General features: G+C 36.8%; 1 protein-coding gene across 1 annotated transcript in view; it reads right to left on the minus strand.

The window, feature by feature from the left end:
- Nucleotides 1-11197: 11197 nt before the first annotated feature.
- Nucleotides 11198-24959, minus strand: part of Plcxd3 (phosphatidylinositol specific phospholipase C X domain containing 3) — a 202260-nt gene continuing 188498 nt past the window's right edge. Inside the window, exon 3 of the mRNA XM_021183670.3 lies at nt 11198-17896. Within this exon, the coding sequence (XP_021039329.1) occupies nt 17743-17896 (154 nt within the window). The 3' untranslated portion in view covers nt 11198-17742. The remainder of the gene's footprint in view (nt 17897-24959) is intronic.

Below are 24959 nucleotides of genomic sequence, written 5' to 3' on the forward strand. Positions count from 1 at the left end.
GGATTAAATCAATAAGGATGACTGAGAGCAATTACCAAAGAAGAGGTGACATTGACTTTACATTGTGTGACCTATTTCAGGTTTGCTGTAAGAACCAATTCTTGTCAATATTATTGATACTTTGTTATGCTTATAGACCAGAGTCTAGCATGGCTGTCCTCTGAGAGGCTCCACCCAGCAGCTGACTCAGACAGATTGCAGACACCCACAGCAAACAGTGGATGGAGCTTGGGGACTCTTATGGAAGAATAGGAGGAAGGACTGGGGCCCCAAAGGGAATAGGAAATCCACAGGAAGACCAGCAGAGTCAACTAACCTGGACCCTTAGGGCTCTCATAAATGGAACCACCAACCAAAGAGCATATATGGGCTGGACCTAGACCCCCAGAAAATATATAGAAGATGAACAGCTTGGTCTTCATGTGGATCTGGAACAATTGGAGAGGGTGCTATTCCAAAAACTGTTGCCTCTGAGTGTTTTTCTAGCTGGGCTATCTTGTCTGTTCTCAGTGGAAAAGATGTGCCTAGCCTTATATGGGCCCCATTTTCTCAGAGGAGAAGGAGATAGGGATGGGGGAAGGGTTGTGGGTGGGTGTGATGGGAAGTAGTGAGTAGGACATAAGGTGAATAAATTTAAAAATAAATTAAATAAAAATGTATTTGCTTCAACAAATGTATTTGTTTTATGGGTGTCATTTTAGCACTCCTTTAAGTAGAATAGCTTTCAATGCTCTAGTCATCTCTTACATTCTTTCTTCCTTCCCTTTCTTATTTTGTTCCTCCCTTCAACTTTGCAATTTAATGCAAATGGCATCAGCTGTAGAGTCACAGCTGGTTTGTAGTCTCACATAATACATTGTATTCCTCAAGTCTCTTGGTTGTGATCATGTCTTTGCAGGGCCTGCTTGGTCTTTTGCAATGCCATCAAGTTGGATAAGTATCAGTATCTTTCCTACATTTCATGCCACTCTGCTTCTTTGACTTCCTTCTGGGACACATTTGTCCTGTTTTCTGGTCAGTGAGACTCACAAAGACTTACTTTCATTTCTAATTTATTGGACAGATAGAATATTGAATTGTATATTATCAAGAATTATATCATTTGTGCAGATGAAAATATTTCTTAAATATCTTAGTAACTAGTAAGATACCCATCTTTCTAGTTTTATCATGAACGGTCTATTTCCCTTGACTAGAGTTTAGAATCTTTTTTCACAGTGCACGTGTCCATAGCCAATCACGTTCCAGTTAGGTATTGTGCTCTTAACTTAGCTGAGTTCATCTAGAATCATTTGAGCCAAAATAGAGATGTGATTGTGGATGAGAAGGAGTTAAAAGGCAAAGAAAAGATAACCATTGATAATGTAACCTGATGAGAAGATCTGTACTCAAAGACCCTGGGTGGATTCCACTCTTTTCTTCTAAGTTTTGTAAGGTTAATAATTCCTGATCCTTAGTTTCTTCTGCTTATAGTATTGGATACATGGATCAGGCTAGACATTGTTATTCAGATAAGGTAATGCACATGTAAGGTTTCTTTTAAGAGAGAAAAGCATTCTAGACAAACAGATAAAATTTCACTTTTGTCATATACTTTGTTGATCTGGCTCACTAAGTCTCATGGGAAATAATTACAGGGATTGTCAGCAAGCTCACTCTTTGTTCTGGTGTCTCCCAGATGCTAACAGTGGGCTCCTGTGAGTCATATAGTGACAATAGAAAAAGCTCCTGAACACAAGGTTCTGAACAAAATGGAATGTGGAAACAGTGAAGGGCGGGAAAAAATAATTACAGTGTAACCTTGTAAGCACGCATGAACAGCACCAGAAGTTTTGATGCATGGTTTTTATAGATTATTGATCTGACCTACCTGTTATAATTCAAAAAGCAGTAATATTTTCTGTAATTGTGGCTGAATGAGCAGGTTTTTAAGTAATGAATGACAGTGGTTAAAGTGATATAAACACTTATCATCATTGATGTTATTATATTTGGAAGTGCTGAGACATCACTGATATAATTACACTTATGTCTGCATCTAGGTTTCAAAATTTGTCTGCATGTAAGGATTTCAGTAAGGTTGTAGACATGTAAGTTTTGGTTTCTATATAAACATTTTGTAAGTGCATAAAGAAAACAGAAGAACATGAAAGGTGTTTGCTATAGGTTATATTCTTCTAGTCATATTATTTGTCAGAAATAAAAAATTACTTAAAAATAAATGGCAAACCAGCATATGAAAAATAATTTAAAGCAAACAAGTTACAAATGAGACTTTGATTAAGATAATTTTGTATAGTGATGTTTTCAATTCTAATTAAATATTAAAGAAAGCATTTAAAATAGGATAAGCTTTGAATATCATTATTATTTTAATAAAATAAGTATTGAAGATCATTATTGCTGCTAATGTAGGCCAATGAGACAAAAATGGTTTTATCTAGGTGTCTTGTTTTTTTTTTTTTTGTTTGTTTGTTTGTTTGGTTTGGTTTGGTTTTTTGAGACAGGGTTTTTCTGTGTAGTACTGGATGTCCTGGAACTCACTCTGTAGACCAGGCTGGCCTTGAACTCAGAAATCTGCCTGCCTCTGCTTCCCAAGTGCTGGGATTAAAGCATACACCACCACACCCAGCTGCTCTAGGTGTCTTGTAACAGAGATAATTCTATTGTATCTCTTAAAGTATGACATTTGTGAAAGTGGCCAAAAATTAAAATTAAAAAGGATATCACCCGTGTACTCATTTTAACTAAGAAGTCTATAAAGAACTATAGTGAAGAAGTTGCAAAGAAAAGGTACTCTGCTTGAGATAAAAAACTGTGATTGTTACTAATGTTGTCCAGGTCTTGTGTTTGTTGCACTGTTAGTATTTTAAGATCAGTATTCCCCAAATGGGCTTTTGCACAGTAGTACTTTTAATTTTAATTTTTGACTGTTTTAACTTAAACTCATGAAAAACCAGCACAGTGAATGGTGTTCATTAAAAGAATGAATGTGAATGAGAATATATTATTGTTTTATACACTTCCAACTTTCCTATTCTGTGTCTTCTTCTCTGAATCCCAGAGTATTTCATAGTGTGTGAGCAGGAATTTCCCAGATGTAATTAGTGAAGATGAATTCACCTTTATTTGGGCTAGACCAATGATTTCTGTGAAGGAGAACAATGGGGTGAAGATGGAGGGAAAGGACCACTGATATGTCAAAAAGGCCAGGAAATGCTGGGAATTGCATGAGACATTTTCTTCCTCAAAGCCTACTCAAGGAAGCGACCCTGGCAGCATCTTGCGTGTTGACCAGACTTTTGTCATGGGACAAACACCTAAGAGTACCAACTTAGAAGTAAGGTATTTGTTTTTGGTCACTGACTCAGAGGCTAGTCTGTCTAGTCTTGTGGTGAGGGAGAGACTCATGGAGTAGGGGATGGTACAGTATAGAAGATTTTTCTCATGGAATTCATATGGAGAAAAAGGAAGGTTTGGAGTGAGGAAGAGGAAAGAGAGAGAATCAGAAACAGACACACAGAGAGGGATATAATATATCCTTCCATGTTATTCTTTAATGGCTTACTTCCTCCAAATAGTCTCCCTCAAATTGCCCAACAGCTGGGGGACAGGCCTCCCACACGTGAGCCCCTAGAGCACACTTCAGTTCTATCTGTAAGATCTTGATTTCAGAATTACAGTGTCCAACCAGTGCCATAGTAGACTGATGCTGGTTGCAGCTACTTTGCTGGTTGCAGAAGCCCTGGAAGTCAGTGTTCTACTGCTGAATCACATCCTGGAATCCCACTATTAGTAAAACACAAATAGCTCCGATGTTCATCATATACTGTTAGAATCTTATATTTTTTAGTGTTATCTTAAAACTTTATCTTTGCATGCTACAGTTTTGGTTGGAATAGCTTTTCCTTATTATCCTATGAACTGCATTTTTTGAAATGGCAGCCAAAATGGAGGTCTGGCCAGAGGTGGAACATTTAAATTTTAAATAATAATATAAATATCTAATTTATATTACATTTTAATATTATATTATTTATATTAAAATTTAGGAAGATATTCTACAAAAGTCTTGTAGCATCCCTACACATTAATACTCAGGTTATACTTTATGCACTTGAAATTTACATACACCTCATATCAGGTAGCAATTATATTTGACTCAGTTCATGATTTCAGCAGTGACCCAAAAACTTGGCCAATGACTTTGGGATATTTTGCTATTATCATTAGTGAAAGATTTACTGCCCCCAAAGCTCTAATATTTTCTTTTTTTTAAACCATTAATATGGCTCTATCAGCCTCTTCTGAGAATAGCTTTTCTGAATCGTCTGTTCTTCATGGTAAGAAATCTAGCCCACATCTGAACTATAGAGTGGACCTAATCTTCCCACATCTCTCATATGACACAGTTTTTCTTTTCTTATCTTTTTAAATGATCCTTTGATGTCATTTTATATTTTCTGTGGTGCTTTCATGTGGTGCCAGTTTTGGATGAAAACTTAAATGCATTACTATGGGGATATAGATTTTTATAGTTGTCAACTTTAATATTTCAATAAGAAAAGTTACTACTGGAATATGAATGATAATTTAAAGACACTCTATGTCCCAGGTTATGAGATCTCAATATTGAAAAAATGAATATACAATATGTAAATCTGATGATATTTTTGCTTTTATTCATTTAACATAGCCTTCAATAAGAAGCATGAGAACTCTCAAAACAAGGATTAGAAGTTCTTTAATGTTTGTTTATACTCTCTCATCATTTCTGGGATTCAGAATAGATGTGAATGATCATAAAGCAAACCTACTGAGTTCATGACATAGACTCACATGACATGGCTTCCAAGGTCAGTGATACTCTTGTAGAGGACATCTTCTATTTGTATCAGAATAGAACATTTTATTTTGTTTTTTCCTTTCTCATTTAGTTGGATTTTTAATTTTTTAATTTTTTTGTACCAGAGCTTTGATTTTTCTTTTCAATCAATATTTCTACCTTCTCAATCCACTGTTATGGCTACAGACAGGATAGGAGTGACCAATAGATACTTAACCCTGCATAATTTGTGAGCAATGTGTTCTAGGACTTCTGTGTATGTTAAATATCCAGAGAGTACATCTACTCTACAACCACAAATAAACATAGTCTCCCATATACTTTAAAATCCAAGCCCTATACCTAATACAATATCTATACCAATAAGTCTAAAAGATCTGCCTAGATGTATTTTTTAAAAAAATATTTCCAATCTATTGGTGATTGAACCCACGAATCCCTGAATCCACTGATGTTGGAACCACAGATGCTGGAGCCTACAGGCTGGCTGGTCTACACTATACATGTTTGAGACATAAGATTTGGGCCCAAACGAGACCAGCGATATTCAATTCTGTTTTTAAGGTAAAACTACTAGAGAAAAAATTTGTTCTTCATGTTGATTCAGTATGAAAATATTTTATATCAATATAGTCAATGTAGAGGGAAAAACTGAAAGAAAGAAAAAATCAAGTCTCCATGATACTATTTGAGACTTCAACTGATGGTACAACCAAAGCCACTTTTCTTTCTCTTTTTAGTTCCAATTGGTTTGAAAAGCAACCCTTTATTCTCTCTAGCTTGAATTAATTTGAGTTGATTTGTCTCACATGAAACAGAACAGGTAAAAGTCAGCTCAGACTGAGAAAGTAAGATCTGAACAGCCATTCTCTGGACTGGAATGGCTGACAGCTGCAAATAAAGGCAGCTCTGTGAAGTCAGGAGGGGATAATTACAGGCCACATGGCAGAGCCAAGGTCTCAGATTAACTCCTGCTTGTGTGAGAGCATCTGTCTAAATTCTGTTAACACTTACCAACATCTCCTTCCTTTGTGTAGGATTTCCATCACTTTGACCCAACAAAGCCACTCAATTCACAGCCCAGGACCCAAGCTTCCAATGTAGAGATTGTGCATGCAACATTGAATGTCTGCCTTCTTTGTGATCTTGCCAGAAGCATACATTTGATGCTCTTACCTGGTCCTTCTTTGTTTTGCATCTACTCTATTCAGATGCCATAGGAAATCCCGTCTCATACACAACAACGTTTCCTTTCCTTTGACTACATGACTCCTGCTTCGTTTTCTGTGTGATCTCTCCCCTTAATGGGTGAATTTGGTTTCACCCAACTTCAAGTTGTTACTAGTTGTATGTGGTTGACCAGCTATGGAAAAACAAAGAAGTGTAGTGATTATATTCCCCTACCTCACCATAATTGCTCCATTCAAATTAATTTCAGAATTAGTGACTTGACCATTTATTCATCTCAAAGTTTGTCTGATGGGGAATTTGAAATTTAAATTGTGTGTTGTAAAGCCTGGTTCCTTACCTCCTATATTAGAGGGAGCTTCTTAGACATGCAGTCTAAAAATGAATTTCTAGCTTGGTTAATTGAAATGTAAATTTAATTAAGTTCACCAGGAAAAAGCATGTACAATACAATTTGAGCTATATTTTCTGGGCAGTCTCAGGAATTTTTCAGGGCTTCTTAGAAAACGTAGAGATAGCCCCACTGGCCTTTCTCTTAAGAAAGTCAGCCTACAGCATACTGAGTTGTTTCATGTTCTTGTGAAACCCTTGTAGAGAGAATATCTTATGTATTGTATGGATGCAACACCTGTCAATTAAAAGGCACATGACCTATGGCTTAGGCAGGAAATGGAAGGTGGTATGTCTAGGAGGAGAAAGGATTCTGGGCCAGATCCAGGCAGGGAGGTCCACAGGAAATATGTAATGAGATGGATGTGTGGTAGCTGAGTACAGGTAAACAGCCACATAGTAGAATGTAGGTTAAAATGATTGGGTTATTTTAGTTATGGTCTAGTCAAAGAAGAGCCTAGCTGTATGAGCAAGGTATTTGTAAATATATTTTGAATCTTATTTCTGGGAGCATGAGGCTGGGGGGAAGAACCAGTGCTTAACTACAACAACCACTGTTAAAGTGAAACTAGCATGGGAATCATATTAAATAAACAAACCTTTCAGTGTGGATGTGCCCATCAAATTGTGCATAGGAGAACGAGTCCTTTACTCAGGGCCATCTTTTGCTCATCTGCACTGAGAGAGATCCTGTCAGGAGCCATTGGTTCTCTGACACAAACCTGGTGGCCTAGAATGTGTCTAAACAATGGAATCAAGAAATAGGCTGCTCGGGGGTCAATTTTGAGAGGTAAAAGAGTCAAGCTGATAAATTTCACAAAAAATAAAATAATGTTTTTTTCTCTCTTTCTCCTCTCTTCTCTCCCCCTCCTCTCTCTCAGATGCGCGTGTGCTTTTTCTATTACTACAGTTGTGTGTGTGTGTGTGTGTGTGTGAGAGAGAGAGAGAGAGAGAGTGAGAGAGAGAGAGAGAGAGAGAGAGAGAGAGAGAGAGAGAGCATGCACAGGCATCAAAGAACAACTTGTGGGAGTTGTCACCTTTCCTTCTACCATGTGGGTTCTAGAGACAAAAGCATGTCTCTGCATTGATGAAATGCATTAGCTATCTCACTGGCTATGTCCTGTCCCCATCCCATAGGGAGAAAGACAAAGCCACAAAGAAATAACTATCTAAAACCAAAATGTGCTGTCTCTCTAATCTTGGATAATTACTAAGATAAAAGGGTCCTGAAGCCCCTCCATTAGGATGTCACATAAATGGGGAAGTGTCTAATGTGGCTACAGTACACCCACCCATGTGACAGATATACTCCTCTACTTTCATATTGATGCCTAACTAGGTACAGGAAATGTGCACTAGCAAGTTTCCGGGCCTTCGTGAGAAGGAGAGACAGGAGACTTCAGAGGTCATTGAGACAAAGGAGTCACCAGCAGCCATTAGCCAATGGTGGCCGTAGAAACTTCTATTAAACACAAAGGACACACCTTGAATTCCTATGGCAAGAGCAGGAGTCTTGCATGGAAACAGAAGTTGGTAGAATTGTAGTTAACATATTCATGCAGCTTCATATTTATTCACTGAAAAATGAGGAATAGAGAATTTTAACAAGAAACTTTTTTTGGTAATCAAAATATGAACTCACCATTCTTTCTTAATTCTTTCAATTCAGATGCACTTTAAGTTATAGTAACCTTGAATGGATATTTTCCACAAAGATTTATAATGAATGCCACAGTTAACAATTTCGTTTATAGGCTTGGAACAATAGCATGCAATATATATTTCTCTAAAATTATCCCCAAATTCTCAGCATCCCTCAACGGAGGCTGCCTTTCTCATTTTCAACACACACCCCCCCACACACACACACACACCACCTAAGAGCTCTTAGCACATGTTTGGTTTTTATGTGGCTCTTGTCTGGGATTTGATTAAATAATAACTCAACAATTGTAATGGTTTTCAGAGGTATGTTAATGCCTTTTGTGTACATGGGAGTATATAAATAATAAAGATGTGAATTTTATTTTCAATGCTTATATCAAAGATTTTTTTAACTTTTATTGCTTAACATGAAGGTGATTATTTAATATTTAATTAGTTATGTTGAAGCAACAGTTTTCAATATGTTTCTTAGCAAAATAGCTGGGTGGCCAGACTCCACATTCACATAAGAAAAACTTGCTTATTTTATAGAATCCTATAGGGGTTCATAAAAAAAACCCACCAATATCAGGGTTCTTAACCACTTCCCTCTGCCTCTTACTTATGGTCACACTTTCTGGAGTTTAATGTCATTTTACTGTGATTCACTTTTGCCTAATAATTCCATGTACTTCCAGGAAGACTTTTAACTGTAGGGTTGAAAACCAAATGTGATAGCAGATATTCCACTACACTAGGTCATTTGTTGTTACCTAATTCTACTGTGGCCATTATTAGGGATCCTTGCAAAAGGCATACTTGAACTTCAGGTTCAAAGCCAATATTGCAGTCTTTTACTATGATATAGCACATCTTTCCACCCCAAAGCAAATACCTATCCAGTTGATGCTTTTATTGCCTTGACCCCAGCTATCACCTCATTTTGGTATGATGTGCTTTTTATTTGATGGGTCTCCTGATTGAACTATAGAAGTCTAATGGATATCATATCAGTGATGTGACATGTTGTATGTATAAAAATCAACCTTTTTTGAAGGTGAAGGGTGAGGAAAGGAAGGGCAAGTGGTAGAGGGAAGACAAGGGTAGAGTGGAGACAGTGATAGAGGAGAAAAATGTGTAGATGCTGGCAAAGAATAAAGGGGGAAAAGTTGTAAAGCATGGAGTAGAGGAGGAGAAGGGTAGGGGAAATAAAAAGGGTAGAGAAAGGAAGCAGGGGAGAAGAAGGACAAAAGATAGGGGAGGACTAGTGGTAGAGAGAGGACTAGGGTTAGAGGGAGGGAGAATGGGAGAAAGAGGGAGGGTATAAAGGAGAAAGAGGCAAAAGGCAAAGGAGCAGGAATAGAGTAGGACAAAATGTGGTTGAGGGTAAGGGGTAGAGTTTATTGCTTTTCTTCTTTATAGTTCTCAACCCTTGGCCATCACACCACACTGAGCTTGTACTGTTGTAGGCAGGATCTGCTTGTATTTGCTGGTTGCCATAACTATCTGATTACTATCAAACTTATTTTGAAAATGAATAATAAAAATTAAGGATTAATAAAGATGGGTTCTTTACAGGTTCTCAGCAATGTTTATCTATATTTGAACATTTTATTCTTTAGCAATACTACTTAGAAACTTTACTGGTTCTCAAAAATGTTGATCTATGTTTGGACATTTTATTCTTTAGAAATACTACTTAGAAAAAGGCACTGAGCATGTTTATTTGTTCCTTTGGGGAGCAAAATCATGGCACTTGTTAGATCTTGTGAGAATGTGTCAAATATGTACTTTATCAAGTTTTCTACGGAACATTTTAGGAATTTTTTTGCTCTGCTTAGTGGTAGCCTGCCAGGTAGTAGGATAAATGTTTGCTGAACCAAATTATTGAAATATTTTACAAAGGATACATAGCTATAATTATGGCAAAGACTACTTGTAGAATTCCAGTACTTACTAAATACCGAAGTCATTACAGTTTATTAATAGAAAGCTTCCAATATCAAGTACCTATATACAGTCTTGGTTTCTGTTCTGGGTGATTTTTTCATAAACTAGAGTTATCTGGGAAAAGAAACATTAAAAACAAATATCTCTATGGTTGGGTGTGGTAGGGTATGCTTTTAACTTCAGCCCGTGGGGAGACAGGGACAGGTTGATCTCTATGAGTTCAAGGTTGACCTGGTCTTCATAATGAGTTCCAGGATAACTAGTATTACACAGTGAGACCTTATCTCAATGGTGACAACAACAGGAAACAAACAACAGCCAACAAGAGAGTGCCACCATCAGACTGGCCAACAAGAGAGTGTCACCATCAGACTGGCTTATAGTAGCATTTGTTGGACATTTTCTTGATTAATGATTGATATGGGAAAGCCAAGCCCACTGTATGAGGTAACACCTTTGGTCAGACTCCTGGGTGGTATAAGAAAGCAAGATGAGCAAGCTGTGGAGAGAAAATTGGTAAGCATCTTTTCTCCACAGTTTCTCCCTTTATTTCAATTCCTGTATCCAGGTTCCTGGCTTGTATTTCTGGCCTGACTTCATTCAGTAAAAGGATTGTGGCTCTAGATTTATAAGATGAAATAAATAAATTTTCCTTTCCAAGTTGATTTTGGTCATGGTGATTTTTGCAGCAATAAAAACCAAACTAAAACAAGTGGATTTGTAAAGTTAATTTTCAACTATATTTGATGTCAAATGTCTTTATAGTACTATTATAACAGTTAGACATTTTTAAATTTGAATCCCAATAGTTAGGACTACTTGGTGAAAATATTTTCAGAAAACATAAGAAAAATTTCATTTCTGAAAGAAATATCTCATGTGGTGGATACAGTGGGAGCTCATAAGGTTTCCTTCACCTTAAGATTTGACTTTGAAGCCGGGCGGTGGTGGCGCACACCTTTAATCCCAGCACTTGGGAGGCAGAGGCAGGCAGATTTCTGAGTTCAAGGACAGCCTGGTCTACAGAGTGAGTTCCAGGACAGCCAGAGCTATACAGAGAAACTCTGTCTCAAAAAACAAAACAAAACAAAACAAAACAAAAAGATTTTACTTTGAGATGCTTTGTACTATCAATAAGTTATATTAATGTATAGTGTTTTGACATTGGCCTTACAAGTGATGGTATCAGATAATTACATTAAACATTAAGAGACACCTTTAACATAATCAAAGCATGCAATACTTTCATTTTATTGGTACAGAAGTATTTTTTTTGTAAAGAAAATTCTGGTGTAATGATGTTTTTGAAGATATTCTTAATCATATTTTACTTGAGAGACACACTTTGTTGCTTATAATGAAGCATGGATGAATATAAATTGGAAAAACTAAACAGAACTGGTTCCAGGACTTTATTAGGCAATTTCACTAGCTACAAATAAACCTTTTTTTTTAAACATTTAGAACACAATTTTATATCTATAAAAAAAATCACATTTTCTATACAGACTATATAGGCATGAATTTTCATTACAGCACATTTACTAAAGTATCAATGAACAAATCCTAAAAAGAGAAGGCACAGATCTGACTTCCTCTGGTGAACTCCTGGGGTCAGTGAAGGAAACATCACCAGCTCTACACATTCTGTTTCTCCAGAAATGAAGCAAATCAACACAAATATGTGTAGAAAACAATCACGATATGGAAAAATATTATGGGATTTGAGTGTTCCTATTTTTCCCCCTAGGCATTTCAAAAGAAGAGGTAGCTACCATAATTTTTTTTTCAGAACTCTGTCCATGTTCACCCTAGGAAGGACTTGGTGTTCAAAGCACTGGGTATTAATTTAGGAATTCCAGCATGGTTTCAGTCTTTGAAAGATAACCTAGGTACCAGATTTAGATCTCTTAATTCATATCCGAGGGATTTTTCAGTTTCAGTTCCTGAAAACCAATTGCTCAATACAATCTGCTTCGGCAATTCTCTGTCATGGGCTTTCTCTCAAGGACCAAGCATCATCCTCTACTGTGGGGAGAAGCTTTCAGGACTAGACTGCATTTACTTTGGATTCTTTTCTCTCTCACTGAAGAGTTCCTTCTGTCAAATATTCTACAGTCACTTAGATGACTTCTTGTAATTCATAAAATAAATTTGAGGTGTGACTGATAGGGATTGGCATGATGGATTCATTTGATTACGCTATCATAGGAAACCACATTGAATTCTAGAACAGGTTCTGGTCTTGCATTAGAAGGTACGCTCACTTTCCAAGAGCAGCTTTTAACATATGCTGTGTTTTTGGTTGTCTCAATAGCTGGAGAATACTATTTCCAGAAATAATAGCCAGAGTCTAGACCTCCAACATGACATTATAAGAAAAATCTAAGTTTGGCCGCATTCATCTAATGAAGATACTCTTTTGATTATTCAAATGACTTTGAGATGATTCTTGAAAATCACTTAGTGTGAGACAATATTTTCTTCATGAAACAATATTTCTTCAGATTTTATGATTTGTCTTAAAAATATAGGAGAATGGCCATCTCAGAGCTCACAGCAGCCTGGCTGAAAACATTGGGAGGAATTATGTATACTGTTGCCAGATTTAAAGAAGCAACAGGGAATGTATCCATTTAAAATTGAACCCTATATAAGCATTTCTGAGCAATGTAAGCAAGCGTCCTGGTTAACCATATAGGAACTTCAGTAGCATATTAATTACTTAACTGAGATTTGAATTTCACTGCTGTTCTCTACTTTACTTGGCAACTATAAATATTAGAAAACAAACAAACAAACAAAAAACAGAGACTGGAAGAAATAAGGAAACTATTTATAAACAAAGTCTAAGCCTAAAATAGATTACAGTTTTGTTTCCAACATGACCACCTATGTAGATTGGTTGGGGGTTTCCTGTTGCACATGGGAAAAAAAAAGAAAGATGAACATTGTGGCTGGTTTTGTGGAGAAGCCAATCATACAATGGAATTACCCCATGTAAATGGAGCTTCAGTGATTCCCATAGGTCCAAGGCAATCTCTCTTATTTCTTATGATCCAAAGTTCAAATGCAGTGAGTTAGAGATATGTCATCCCCTGGAAACCTTATCATTAAAGTGGAAATGACCTATCATTACCAAATATTGTGTTGGAATTTTGGTGTTCATTCTGAAACTGATGGAAATAAATGAGAATTTAGTTTTCTACTGCAGAATGAAGTTATTAAACTAGATGATTTTAATAATCAAAAAGCACAGCTGAGTCACTCACAAACTGGACAGTTGAGCTGTGGGAACTCAGCAACTCTCTAGAGCATATGCTCTGCAAGACTACTTAAGGGCCATCTCTAGAAGAAATGCAATTTCTGCTAAAAATTGGAGTCCAACTGCAGCAACAAAAACAAGCCAAACAAAACCAGCAAAATGACAGTGAGTTAAGGCTAGTCATGATGTGCCCTTTTTCTTTAGGATAAGTTTCTTGAGAAGATACAATATAATTACACTTACCACTGACAAGCACGGAATTTTGACTCATACAAATTTATGATCAGAACTAAGAACTACAAAATTGTTTCACAAGTAAAATAAAACTACACATTTCTCAATTAACACCTTTTACAAATTCTATAGAATGTTTTCTTATTGTCATTTGAAAAACAGACAATTTGGAACATTATGTTTAAACTGCACGTTACACAGGAGCCACCAAAAAGTTATGGCAAATAGAGCATTCACACCATGGTGTCACTGAAAGCTAGAGGAAAAGACCAAAATATAGCAAAATAAAACACTGTAGAGATCTCATTTAGCATCTCCTGAGGGCCACTGCGCAGTATTTTCTCTTAGCTGTTCAGGGTGCGAGCACCTGACCTATACTGCTCCTCTTTGGTTGACCAACCAGAGAAAAGTTAGACCTTTGTGTCATTAAAATATTTGTAAAAAACAGTAGAACTAAAAACCTAACAAAAGCGTGCATTTCCTGAGACTTCCAGCTCTCCAGTCTGTAATTCCAACAGGTAGGAACCTGGATAGGTAGCACTGCCTAAAAACACCTCAGAACTTCACAGGACTCAAGCAGCTTTGAGTGAAGATGTGTGCTTAAACATTTATATTTAAATTTTCATTAGATCTTTTGTCTTGAGATGTGATTGACAGTATAATTAGAGCACTTACTGCCCAGCGGTTCTGGTTTCTGATAATCATACTTTTCATCGATTATTTCTTAATAATTTTTCCCTTTAAATATTCAAATAGTTGAACTGTTTTTAAGCCCGATAACATAAGAAATATTGATTTCAAGAGTTAAAATTGCAATAAAACCAGTTAGGCCAATATAGGGTGTGACTTCAACACTATATGAGTGTGTGTGTGTGTGTGTGCACAGACGCTCATGCACGCGTGTGCTCAGGCATGCTTATACACACACATGTGCATGATGAGTGTGTCTTGCCAAATATTTTATGCTCTGATACATTCTCTGTTAGGAAGCATTCTGTGAAAAGAGAGTTTTCCCAATATGGCTGAAAGTGAACTTTGAGGTTACCATATAAAATATCCTAAGGCTTTTCAAGGATGCCTCCCTCATCTTCTCTGTGCTCACAGGACTGTGTAGGAAGGAGACATAAGTCGTAATGGCAGACGTTTTTGCTCTATTGCTCCTTCAGAGTTACTGACAGGAAAGCAAATGTAAAAGTGGATTCATCTGAGGATTCTCCCTTGTTCTGCTCACTACGCGGATTTGTTGTCCTGGGTTGAGTAACAGCTGGGTTTTAGTACACTAAGACATACCTCCACTTGAAGCCTATGTGTAGCCCTTGTGCTCCCAGGACTCAGGAAAGACAAAGCATAATCGAGAGTCTTGAGCACACACCGTCATTTATCCATGGAAGGCTCACAGTCCGCTCCATGCCTGTGTTCCACAGCAGGGCCAGTGGCCAGCAAACAGCCAAAGGCACCTTCTCTCCATTTCCCTTTTCTAGGGAAGTAGTTTAGGGAATTCTCTTGTGATTTATTTCTATTTAGTCCCTCTTTAGAAGTTAAGGCAAGTCCATTTTATCTCAGTGCCTACTGCCTAGGAGCTAACTGTGTATCCACATGGAAATCATAAGTTCAGATTGAAAGCACTTTCTGTGCAGACATCATTAATGGCAAAAAAAAAAAAAAAAAAAAACCCAAATCAAAAAACAGACAAATAAACAAACTAACAAAACCCCCTCTTTCCTAGTCTGGAAATTTCAGTCCAGTGTTTCATTATGTCCATTCTTTCCAGCACCCACATAATAAATATCACAAAAACTGTAGGGAAGCATCCAAGTTCAGGAAAATATAATACGACCACTTCTACATTGCATCCATTTTCTTACTAACAGATTAAGCACCTCTTTCTGTCATACTGTAAGATAGATAACTAACTGTGTCATTGAAACTGTGCTTGGCGATCAAAACTGAGTAGTCAGAGAGCAAATTTATAGAGCATAATGTCAATAATCGACAGTCTCTTTTTAAAAAGTTTTTGTTTCTCTGTGCAAGAAGATCAAGTGAAATAGACAGATAATAGACTTGCACAAGATGGACATGTTAACAGGGAAATCATTATATTTTGTGAATATTAAAGTCTCAATCTATAATATTTTATAAAAAAACATTTTATATGATGAACTACTGCATTCTCAAATGTCTTATAACATTTTCCATACATTGCTGAAGGGTGCTATCTTGATTTTATTATTTAGGTTTTTTGAGATAGGATCTCCAGATATAACTCAGGGTACTTTGAGCTCACAGTGTAGCCCAGGCTAGACTTGAAGAAGTACTGATTCTCCTGGTTCTCAAGTTCCACAGTTACAGATGTGCACTCATGCCTGGCTCTGGAATTCTTCTTCAAATTAAATAATTTACTAATGTCACTGTCTTTATTTGAAAAAAATAATTGCATTATGTTTGTCTATAATCTGTGTTTGCCTATGATCTGTATTTGTTTGTCTGCACCAGAGTATGTGTGACAAAATACACACAGAGATCTGGAATTATCAACATATCTGTTGTGTGCATATGCAAGTTATTTAGTCTAAACACATTTTTCACCAACATATTCTTCAAAAATGACAATTTTTGTTCATTCTGTAGTTGTTGGTCTGTGCTGTTTTCTAATGAAGACTATCTATAATCTAAGTTAACTCTTGGTTGTTTATAATATTGAGATGTAGACTTGAAATCAAGTCCTTATCTAGGCTAAAGGAATTAAGCCATATGTCCTCCATTTAATTAATTAAAAGCCAAATGAATGCTTTTTTTTCCCTCCTAGGAGTCTGATATGCATGGAATTTCTTTGTCCAGAGAAACTACTTGTTTGATAATTTCTATGTGTGAAGATAAAATAATGTGCAATTTTAGAAATTTCAGTAATTGTATAGATTTTTACTAATCCCTCACATTATTCCCTTGAAACATATTGTGCTCTTAGAAGGTTGGTTTTTTAGAGTTGTGTCAAATACTACAAAGATACCGAGAAGGATTCAGTACTCACAAAAAAAAAAAGTGTTAATATTGTTTCCCCTGGATTACCAAAAGTAATGCCACAGAAATTTGTATGAGACTTCAGCTCCTTGGTCTTTGTCTAGCTTCTAGCAGTATGGAACTCAGAATGCTAATTGTAAATGAGTCTTGGAGATCATCCATATTGAGAGAATTTGTAAAGGGAATTCCCTCTGCATCCCTTCATCTTCTTCTTTCTAAGTAACAAACATAAATAAAGCTACTTTAACATTTTTTCATGATCTGGGTTTTAGATTTGTGCATTTAGAATTCCAATTTTGTATTACAGTCTCGTGGTCTTTATTTTTCTATTTTTAGAAAAAATGCAATTATTAAGAGAACTTTTAAAGTTTAAGAATTTAAAGAAATCATATTTTTTTCTGATTTCCACACATTTGTAGTTTGACATTTGCAGGACATTATTACTTAAGTCTTTGCTGAATTAAAATAGCATCTATCTGTGTATATACCATTCTTTTTCTTTTTTTTTACTGTGAAGTTGACACTCAGTCTTTCCAAGAGTCTTTTTGCATGAAAGCCATAGCTGCCTCGCACACAGCCGCTGTGAAATGCTGTTGTTTTCATAAAATACAAAATCACTCCTGACTGCCAATATTACTGATGCAGGGAGACTGATTTGATGCATATTTTCTACGACCAAGAATTAGCTATGATTGCCCAATTGCAGATGACTATGGAATATTTTTACCAAGTCTCACAAAACAAACACATTTCGGCACAACAATGAAATACACATTATGTCGGGCATTCAGTTGTTTTGAGACCCATATAGCATCTAATTAGGAAGAGCGAGCAAGAGAGAGGGAGTGGAAAGGGTAGAGACTATGAATAATACAGGGGCCTGAGGTTGAAATCAGAAAATGCAATCTAGTAAACACTCATGAGTTACACTGCACAAACATTAATTTTGAAAAATGAAATTCACTGTTCTTTTCTATTCCTAACACTAGAAGTAGATTTTGGTCACCAAATTGGAAATGACGTATTTATAGCAATGCAGAATATGGTTACAATCACTGAAGACATGGTTTACCCTCATTTCCCACTCACTTCTAAGCCCCATTCCTTCAGAGACTCAGTGGAACAGGAAAATCAGAGGGCTTATTGATAATATGTCTAATACAATGAGGCTTCTCTATCTTCCTCATGGACACCCAGAAGAGTAATATCAAGTGTTGGCTTCTCCTTCATTGAAGACATAGTTGAGTTTTATGACAGTGCTGATAAAGTCACCAAGTTCTACAAAATCGGCAGTGACAATATTGATGCCACTCTCTCCTGGCTTTTGGGTGCGGATCCACTGCATCATGGCGGGAAGAGCTCTGAGAAAGGAAGCAGAAGGAGAAGTCAAAGAAGGTGTGGCAGCACCAGTTAAATGTCTGCGACTGTCTAATTTACCAAAATAGATATCTCAAACACCAGCAGATGTGGTAGAAAATCACCAAAGAAACCATGGTGAAGTCATAAGTCTGTTTAAATTAATTCATGGGTGTTGTTTGCATATGCATGTGCCCCAATGTGCCTGTGGAGGTCAGAGGATAATCTGCAGGAATTGCCCTCTCCTTCCACAGTGTGAGTTCCAAGGATTAAAGTTAGGCTGTCATGCTTGATAGCAAGTGTCTTTACCATTGTCCTGATCCTGAATTCTTTTTTTCTTAAATTTTATTTTATTAGATATTTTCTTTATTTAAATTTCAAATGCTATCCTGAAAGTTCCCTATACTCTCCCCCCACCCTGCTCCCTTACCCACCCACTTCCACTTCTTGGCTCTGGCATTCCCCTGTACTGGGGCATATAAAGTTTGCAAGACCTAGGGGCCTCTCTTCCCAATGATGGCCAACTAGTCCATCTTCTGCTACATATGCAGCTAGAGACATGAGCTCTGGGGGTACTGGTTAGTTCATATTGTTGTTCCACCTGCCACCAAACCCAGACACTATTGCATATGCCAGCAAGATTTTGCTGAAGGGACCCTGACATAGCTGTCTTGTATGAGGCTATGCCTGGGCCTGGCAAATACAGAAGTGGATGTTCACAGTCATTTATAGGATGGAACATAGGATGGCCCCTAATGGAGGAGCTAGAGAAACTACCCAAGGAGCTGACCCTGAATTCTTAACTCGCAAATAAACCATGAAGAAGAGATCTTTACCATACTGGTTTATATTTTACCTTTGGAGCTCTCAGATACTACTATAATTTACAATGAAGCATGACTTTCTCCTCTGGTTTTGCATGCTCTAATTGCATACCCAACAGGGCTGTGGGGCAATGAGGTGAGCAGTGTATACTTGTGTTTAGCAAATGTTTATCACACATCCATTGTTTTTAGAAAATGTATTAAGATGTTGCAGGAAATAAATGTCTTGCCTTCAAAAACTTCACAGTTTAGGTTTAAGCAGGGGAGCAAAGAAGAAAGTTTCAATATAAGGTTTCAATGGTCCTTTTCTTCCAACCCATTCCCTGAGCATCTAGTACTTACATGTTGCCATTGTAAGCACTTGAAATATCCAAGAGAACAAAAGATAAATTTATTAGTTTATAGGGCCAGCTGATTCACTCAGCAGTTATGAATGCTTGTAGCCAAGTTTGATGACCTAAGTTTAATTCTTGGGTCCCACATACAGGACAGAAAGAACCTGTCTTTGAATGTTGTTCTCTGACAGGTGCACTATGTTGTACATACCATCCCTTGAACATACATGCAATGAATAAATAAAAAATGTAGTAAAGGTAAGCTTATATTTTAATAAATAAAGACATATAATAAATGATAAACTTAAGTAAATTATTATACAGTTTGACAAGGGGAAATAAGTGCTATAAAACCAAAGAAAAAAATGAAGATAGTGGTATAAAGGTGAGAAAGAGCAGTATAGATTATAGCTTAAAATTTACAGCTTATTAGACCTTGCTGATAAGGGGACATTGTGTAAACTTTTGGTTTTTGAAACAGATTAGTCCATGCCTATCTAGGAAAGGCCTCCTAACTACTGAATGACTCTAAGATATAGGCTAACTAACCTTGGAAAAAAGGAAAGAAGATTAGTTAAAGACAAAGTGAGGGGTATGAGGAAATGGTGAGATTCCTATAAGGAATGTGTATTAGCTCCTTTCTAATGCTGTGGCAGAGTAATGGCAAAATCAATTTGAGATTTTATTTTGTAGTGGAGAAGGTGTGGCCAAGGGAGAGTGGAAGGCTGGCCACATTGGGTCGACCATCTGGAAGCAGAAGCAGATAAATGCTGGTGTCTGTTGGATTTTCCTGCTCATTTCCTCCTTTTTATCCCTGTTGGATACCCTGAAACATATTTAGAGTGAGTCTTTCTTCCACAGCTAAACTTCTCTGGAAAAACTTACACAGTTATGCCCAAAGGCTTATGCTAGGTAATCCCAAAATCCTGTCAAATTGACAATGAGCAGTAACAATCACAAACCCACCCCTTGTTAGCCTGATACCAAATGCAACAGTTTTTACTCTTTTTTTATTTCTTGAGATTATAATGTAATTACATCAACCCTAACCAATAGAAATGCAGAACTGTAGAGCTCAGGACTACTGCATACGTCTATAAAACAACTCTAGTACCTCAGGCTTAGGGATCACTGAGAAAGTGGAGGCAGAAAGATTGTAACAGCCAGAAGATCAGATGGTGTTCTGTGAGAGTGTGCATCCTAGGAATGTCAGAAGCTACATCTATAAACTCACACCAACATGGCTGCCTAAACATGAGCTGAACAAGGAGAACAACAGCCATGCTAAAGTAGACATGATAAAGCACACAAGGTACTATAACAAGAAGTACATCACTTATAAACCACAGCATCCCACTCCTTGTCTCCATGGACTTATGGAAATTTCATAATTTGAAACATATTCAAAACTCCCATAGAAAATTCACAGGCAGGATCAATAGCACTCAAAGCCAAAAGTCTCTTTTGGGATTCAAAACCGTCTCTTAACTGAGAGCTCTAGGGAAAAAAATGTAACAGCTACGTTACATTCTTCCAATATATAATGTTACATTCCTTTTAAAAATGAATGGATCTGAGGACAACAAAGATCTGACCAAAACAAACTCAAAACCCAACAGGGCAAACACCAAATACAGCCAGCCGTTCTATCAAGCATCTGACCTTTGTGGTGTAGTCACATGGACACCAATCTTTCTGGCATCAGGACCCGGGCTCCATTCCATGATTTTATTGGTAGATATCCAACAATCCAGACATCTCTCACATCACCTGTGACTTAAACATCAACACTGCTTCTTCTAACACATCTCAAGACCTGCTTGTTAAGAATTTAATTTTATCACAGAGTTTTCTAGCCTCAGCTGCTTTTCTTGAGTCCCCTTTTAAACCTCCACCACCTTTACCCTTTTCCTCTCATGTGTTTGTAAAATCAGAACTCTCTGAATGATGCTGGAAAATTCTACTGCCAGGTCAAAATGAAGTATGGCCCTTCTACCATAGATGTAACAGTCTTTGTATGCCTTAGTGGCTGAACCATAAAAAGAAATCTAAATGGTTGCTTTGGAGCAAGAAATCCCTTTGGTGGTATAGCTAATTCAGTCTCACTCCTTTCAAATGAAGGGTCCCCTTGACTGGGGGCTTTGGTGGTTGGTATCTGGCCTTAAGGCAGCTTCTTATTTCTCTCCTCCAAATACACTATTTCTCATTATTTATTGCTCTTCTTACTGTAAAACTAGGTTAGTTCAGTGAGCGGTAGCCATCCTGCAGCCTGAAAGCTATGTTGCTTTGAAACATCTCCTGTGAGGTTGCCAAACTTGAAAACAGATAGATGATGGAGCAGAATATAGGAATCCCAGAGACAAACTTGTGCACCTGCAGCAACCGATCTTCAAAAGTGGTGCTAAGCATATGGGTTGGAAAAAGGATGGACTTTTCAATAAGGAGTGATAAAAACAAAGTCTTTACAAGCGGAAGAATGAAGTCAGAACTCTATCCACAGTTACATAAAAAAAAAAATCGGTAGATGAGCTGGTTTAAAAATGCAAACATACCACTAGAATAAAATATAGTTGGAGCAATTCAAGATATTAGAACAGACATAGGACTTTTAGAAATGAGATCATATTTTTTCTTTCCCTTTTCTCAAGTAGAAGTAAAAAAATAAGACTAAATAAAGCTTAAAAGCTCTTCATATGTAAGAAAACTGTCAAAAAATCAGAGTCAACTCACAGAATATTAGAATATGTTCAGTTAGTATATATTGAACAATTGAATATATCAAAATTACACAAAGATCCCAGACTACTCAATTAAAAAATCAAAGCAAATATTGTTCAACAAATAATCTGATCTAAAAATAGACAGAAAACTAGATATGTATTTCTCAAAAGAATATGTAAATGGATGGCTTATATAATAAAAGTTTTCAGTATTGCCTATTAGATCATAATTAGATCATAACAAAAATAAAATCACTTTAGTTAGATTAGCTCTCATCAAAAAGACATAGGCTTAAGGATGACCTCTGTGGCCCTATGTTCAGATAGTGGGAAACCCTGTGTTCAATACCTAGGACACACACACACACACACACACACACACACACACACCCAAAGATAACAAATGATTGTGAGAATACAGGAACAAGCAAACCCTTGCATTTGAACCATAAATTAATAGCCATTATAGGAGACAATAAAGATTTTCCTCAAAAATTTAGTAATAGAATCCATTTGTGTTGTTGGCTGTATTGCCAAAGCAATTAAAATAAGTGTCAGAAAAAAACATATGTACTCATATATTAATAATCCAATATTAATAAAAGCCAGCAAATGATTACAGTTGGAAGGTCTATCAACAGATGAATAGATGTACTTAGATGTACTTAAAGGAATACTGTCCTTCCACAAAAAAAGAATATTGTTATTCTTTTGCCAAGAATATTGTTTGAACCAGATGCCACTTCATCAAGCAAGCTAGAAACAAAAATGTAAATACCATGCAAATTCACGTACATGTGTAATCTAAAAGTGTTTACCTCATAAAAGCTGGGAGTGGACTGGTTGTTACCAAAGCCTAGGGAAAATTCAAGACAGGGAGTATGAAGAAGGCTTCATGAATAGGTTGGTAGTGAGATAGAAGAAAGAAGTCCTGTGTTCCCATACAGAGAGAAAAACAAAAACAAAAACAAAACTGGTCTTCAAACAAATGATAAAGAAACATACTATATATTTGTATTATAAGCTAGAATAAATAATTTTAAATGCTTTCCCTGCAAAGAAAAGAAAAGTGTCGGAGGAGACCAATGTATTTACCCTGGTTCGGACATTATACGGTATGCATATAATGAAGCATCGGCTGGTGGTCCGTCGTTAGGTATAAACATGTGTCAGCTAAGAAAAAACGAGCCAATAGGTGATATAGACAGAAACAGCAGATCCAGCTCTGTAATAGCAACAAGTGCCTTAGAGATGGATAGAAGTGACAAATGATAGCTTGTGTAGGATTGGATGTAGACAGAAGAGGTAATGGATTATACTAGATTTCTAGGAATATACCGGCAGACCGATGCTATTCTCTACCTTAGGATCAGGATGCTACCTTTTTGTCGAAAGTTGTAAGTTTAGAGTCAGGACACTAGGGTGACTGCAGAATGGATGAGTTGAGACTTTGACTGGTCATTTACTAAAACTCTGATAATGGGCACAGACACCAGGTAGAGGTCCTTTTGGTGAATAAGATCACCTGGAATTGTGTGGATGGAGAAGAGAGCAGTACACTTGAATGGCAGCAGCTTTTGGGGGATGGGCAGGAATAAGAGGGGGAAGAAATAAGGAGAGTTGTGAAAATCATGGGAAAGAATAACTCCATGGCACTGAAGCACAGGATGAGTGTGTGTGGATGCTTCTCAAGATACTGGAAAACATCCATACAACCTAATCAATCTGGGCAGAGTTAAATGAACAGTCTTTGCCTACACTAAGGCTTTGAAACACACCATTGATAGTGATCACAAGTTCTCATTATTGTTTGTTTGCTTGCTTGAGACAAATGGTCATTCTGGGACTTGCTCTGTAGACCAGGCTGGTCTGGAACTCAGGAAATCTGCCTCTGCCTCCCAAGTGCAGTGATGAAAAAACTTGGCCATCACAACTGACTGTATACTAAAGTTTTGAATTATAACATTAAAATTCTGATCCATGTTCCCAAATCTCTCCTTATCCATTTATAAACCCATTGAAAATGATACAGTTGCTTCTCAAAGGCTTTCAAAGGTTCATTGCCTTCAAAAACAGACTGGTGGGTGGGAAATTTTGGTTCTTAGAGCAGCAAGAGTTACAGAAAATGCCTATCTTAAATTGAATATCCTGGATTTCTAAAACAAAGACACATGACCATCCTTGTCTATTACAAATGTGTTACGTCGATTTGTGTGCGGCAACACAGGTTTGGGCCCCATCAGTCTCTTTTGGATTTGCTAAAGTAGATAAAGTACTGTGAGTACAGTATTACTCTTGTATTTACAAAAAAATATACATATCTAGGGATAAATTCCATGAACCGAGTACATTTCTCAGGAAGAATGTTTTTCCAACATCTAACTCACCTTCAGCCATGAGAGGAGGAATTAGGAACTGATGACAAGGCCAGCATTGTTGCTGTTTATCTTACTGATGAGATTGTTCCCAGGATCTCTAGGGTACCAGATCACCAGAGGCTGATGAGCACTCAAATCTCCATCTCAAACCATGGCCTTTGCAGATAGCCTCAGATGCCCTCACTATACTGAGATTAAATTCCTGGTCCCCAGATTGTTATCCCTATGGAGAGAAGTCAGGAGAACACAATACAGCTCTCCAAATTATTATTATTATTATTATTATTATTATTAATTATTATCATGCTATAACATAGAGGGCTTTGATGAGTGCTGGAACATTCTTTCAGAATAGCATGTAGTCCTCAAATGGAACATGAGTATTCGATTGGAAATATTATTTCACTAATTCATGAGTATATTTCTAATTTCTGTGCATACACACGTACATATATTTTAACAGTCAATATGATACTAAAGGCAAAAACAAGAGATTATGCCAACTTGACTCTCAAATACTTAGGCAATCATAAGTAGAATTATGTTTAACAGAGATATACTAACCTTGATGAAACTAGCAAATACCACCGAGCATGGATATGGACCAGCATTGATATGGAGTACTGTTTCTTCTATGACCACTCCTCTAGGTCCTCCTTGTTTAAATTTTCTTTTTTTCTCTCCTTCTTGGTGATATTTTAATACCATAGAAGAATGCCTATTTACTTATCTGTCTGTACTTGTACTGTTTATATATTTATGATTTTCAAGTGTATAAAAGTAAAAAAATGTTTTAATTTGCTTCATCAAG

Source organism: Mus caroli, unplaced genomic scaffold, assembly GCF_978045245.1.
Source record: "Mus caroli unplaced genomic scaffold, Mus_caroli_1 scaffold_16, whole genome shotgun sequence".
Classification (NCBI taxonomy): domain Eukaryota; kingdom Metazoa; phylum Chordata; class Mammalia; order Rodentia; family Muridae; genus Mus; species Mus caroli.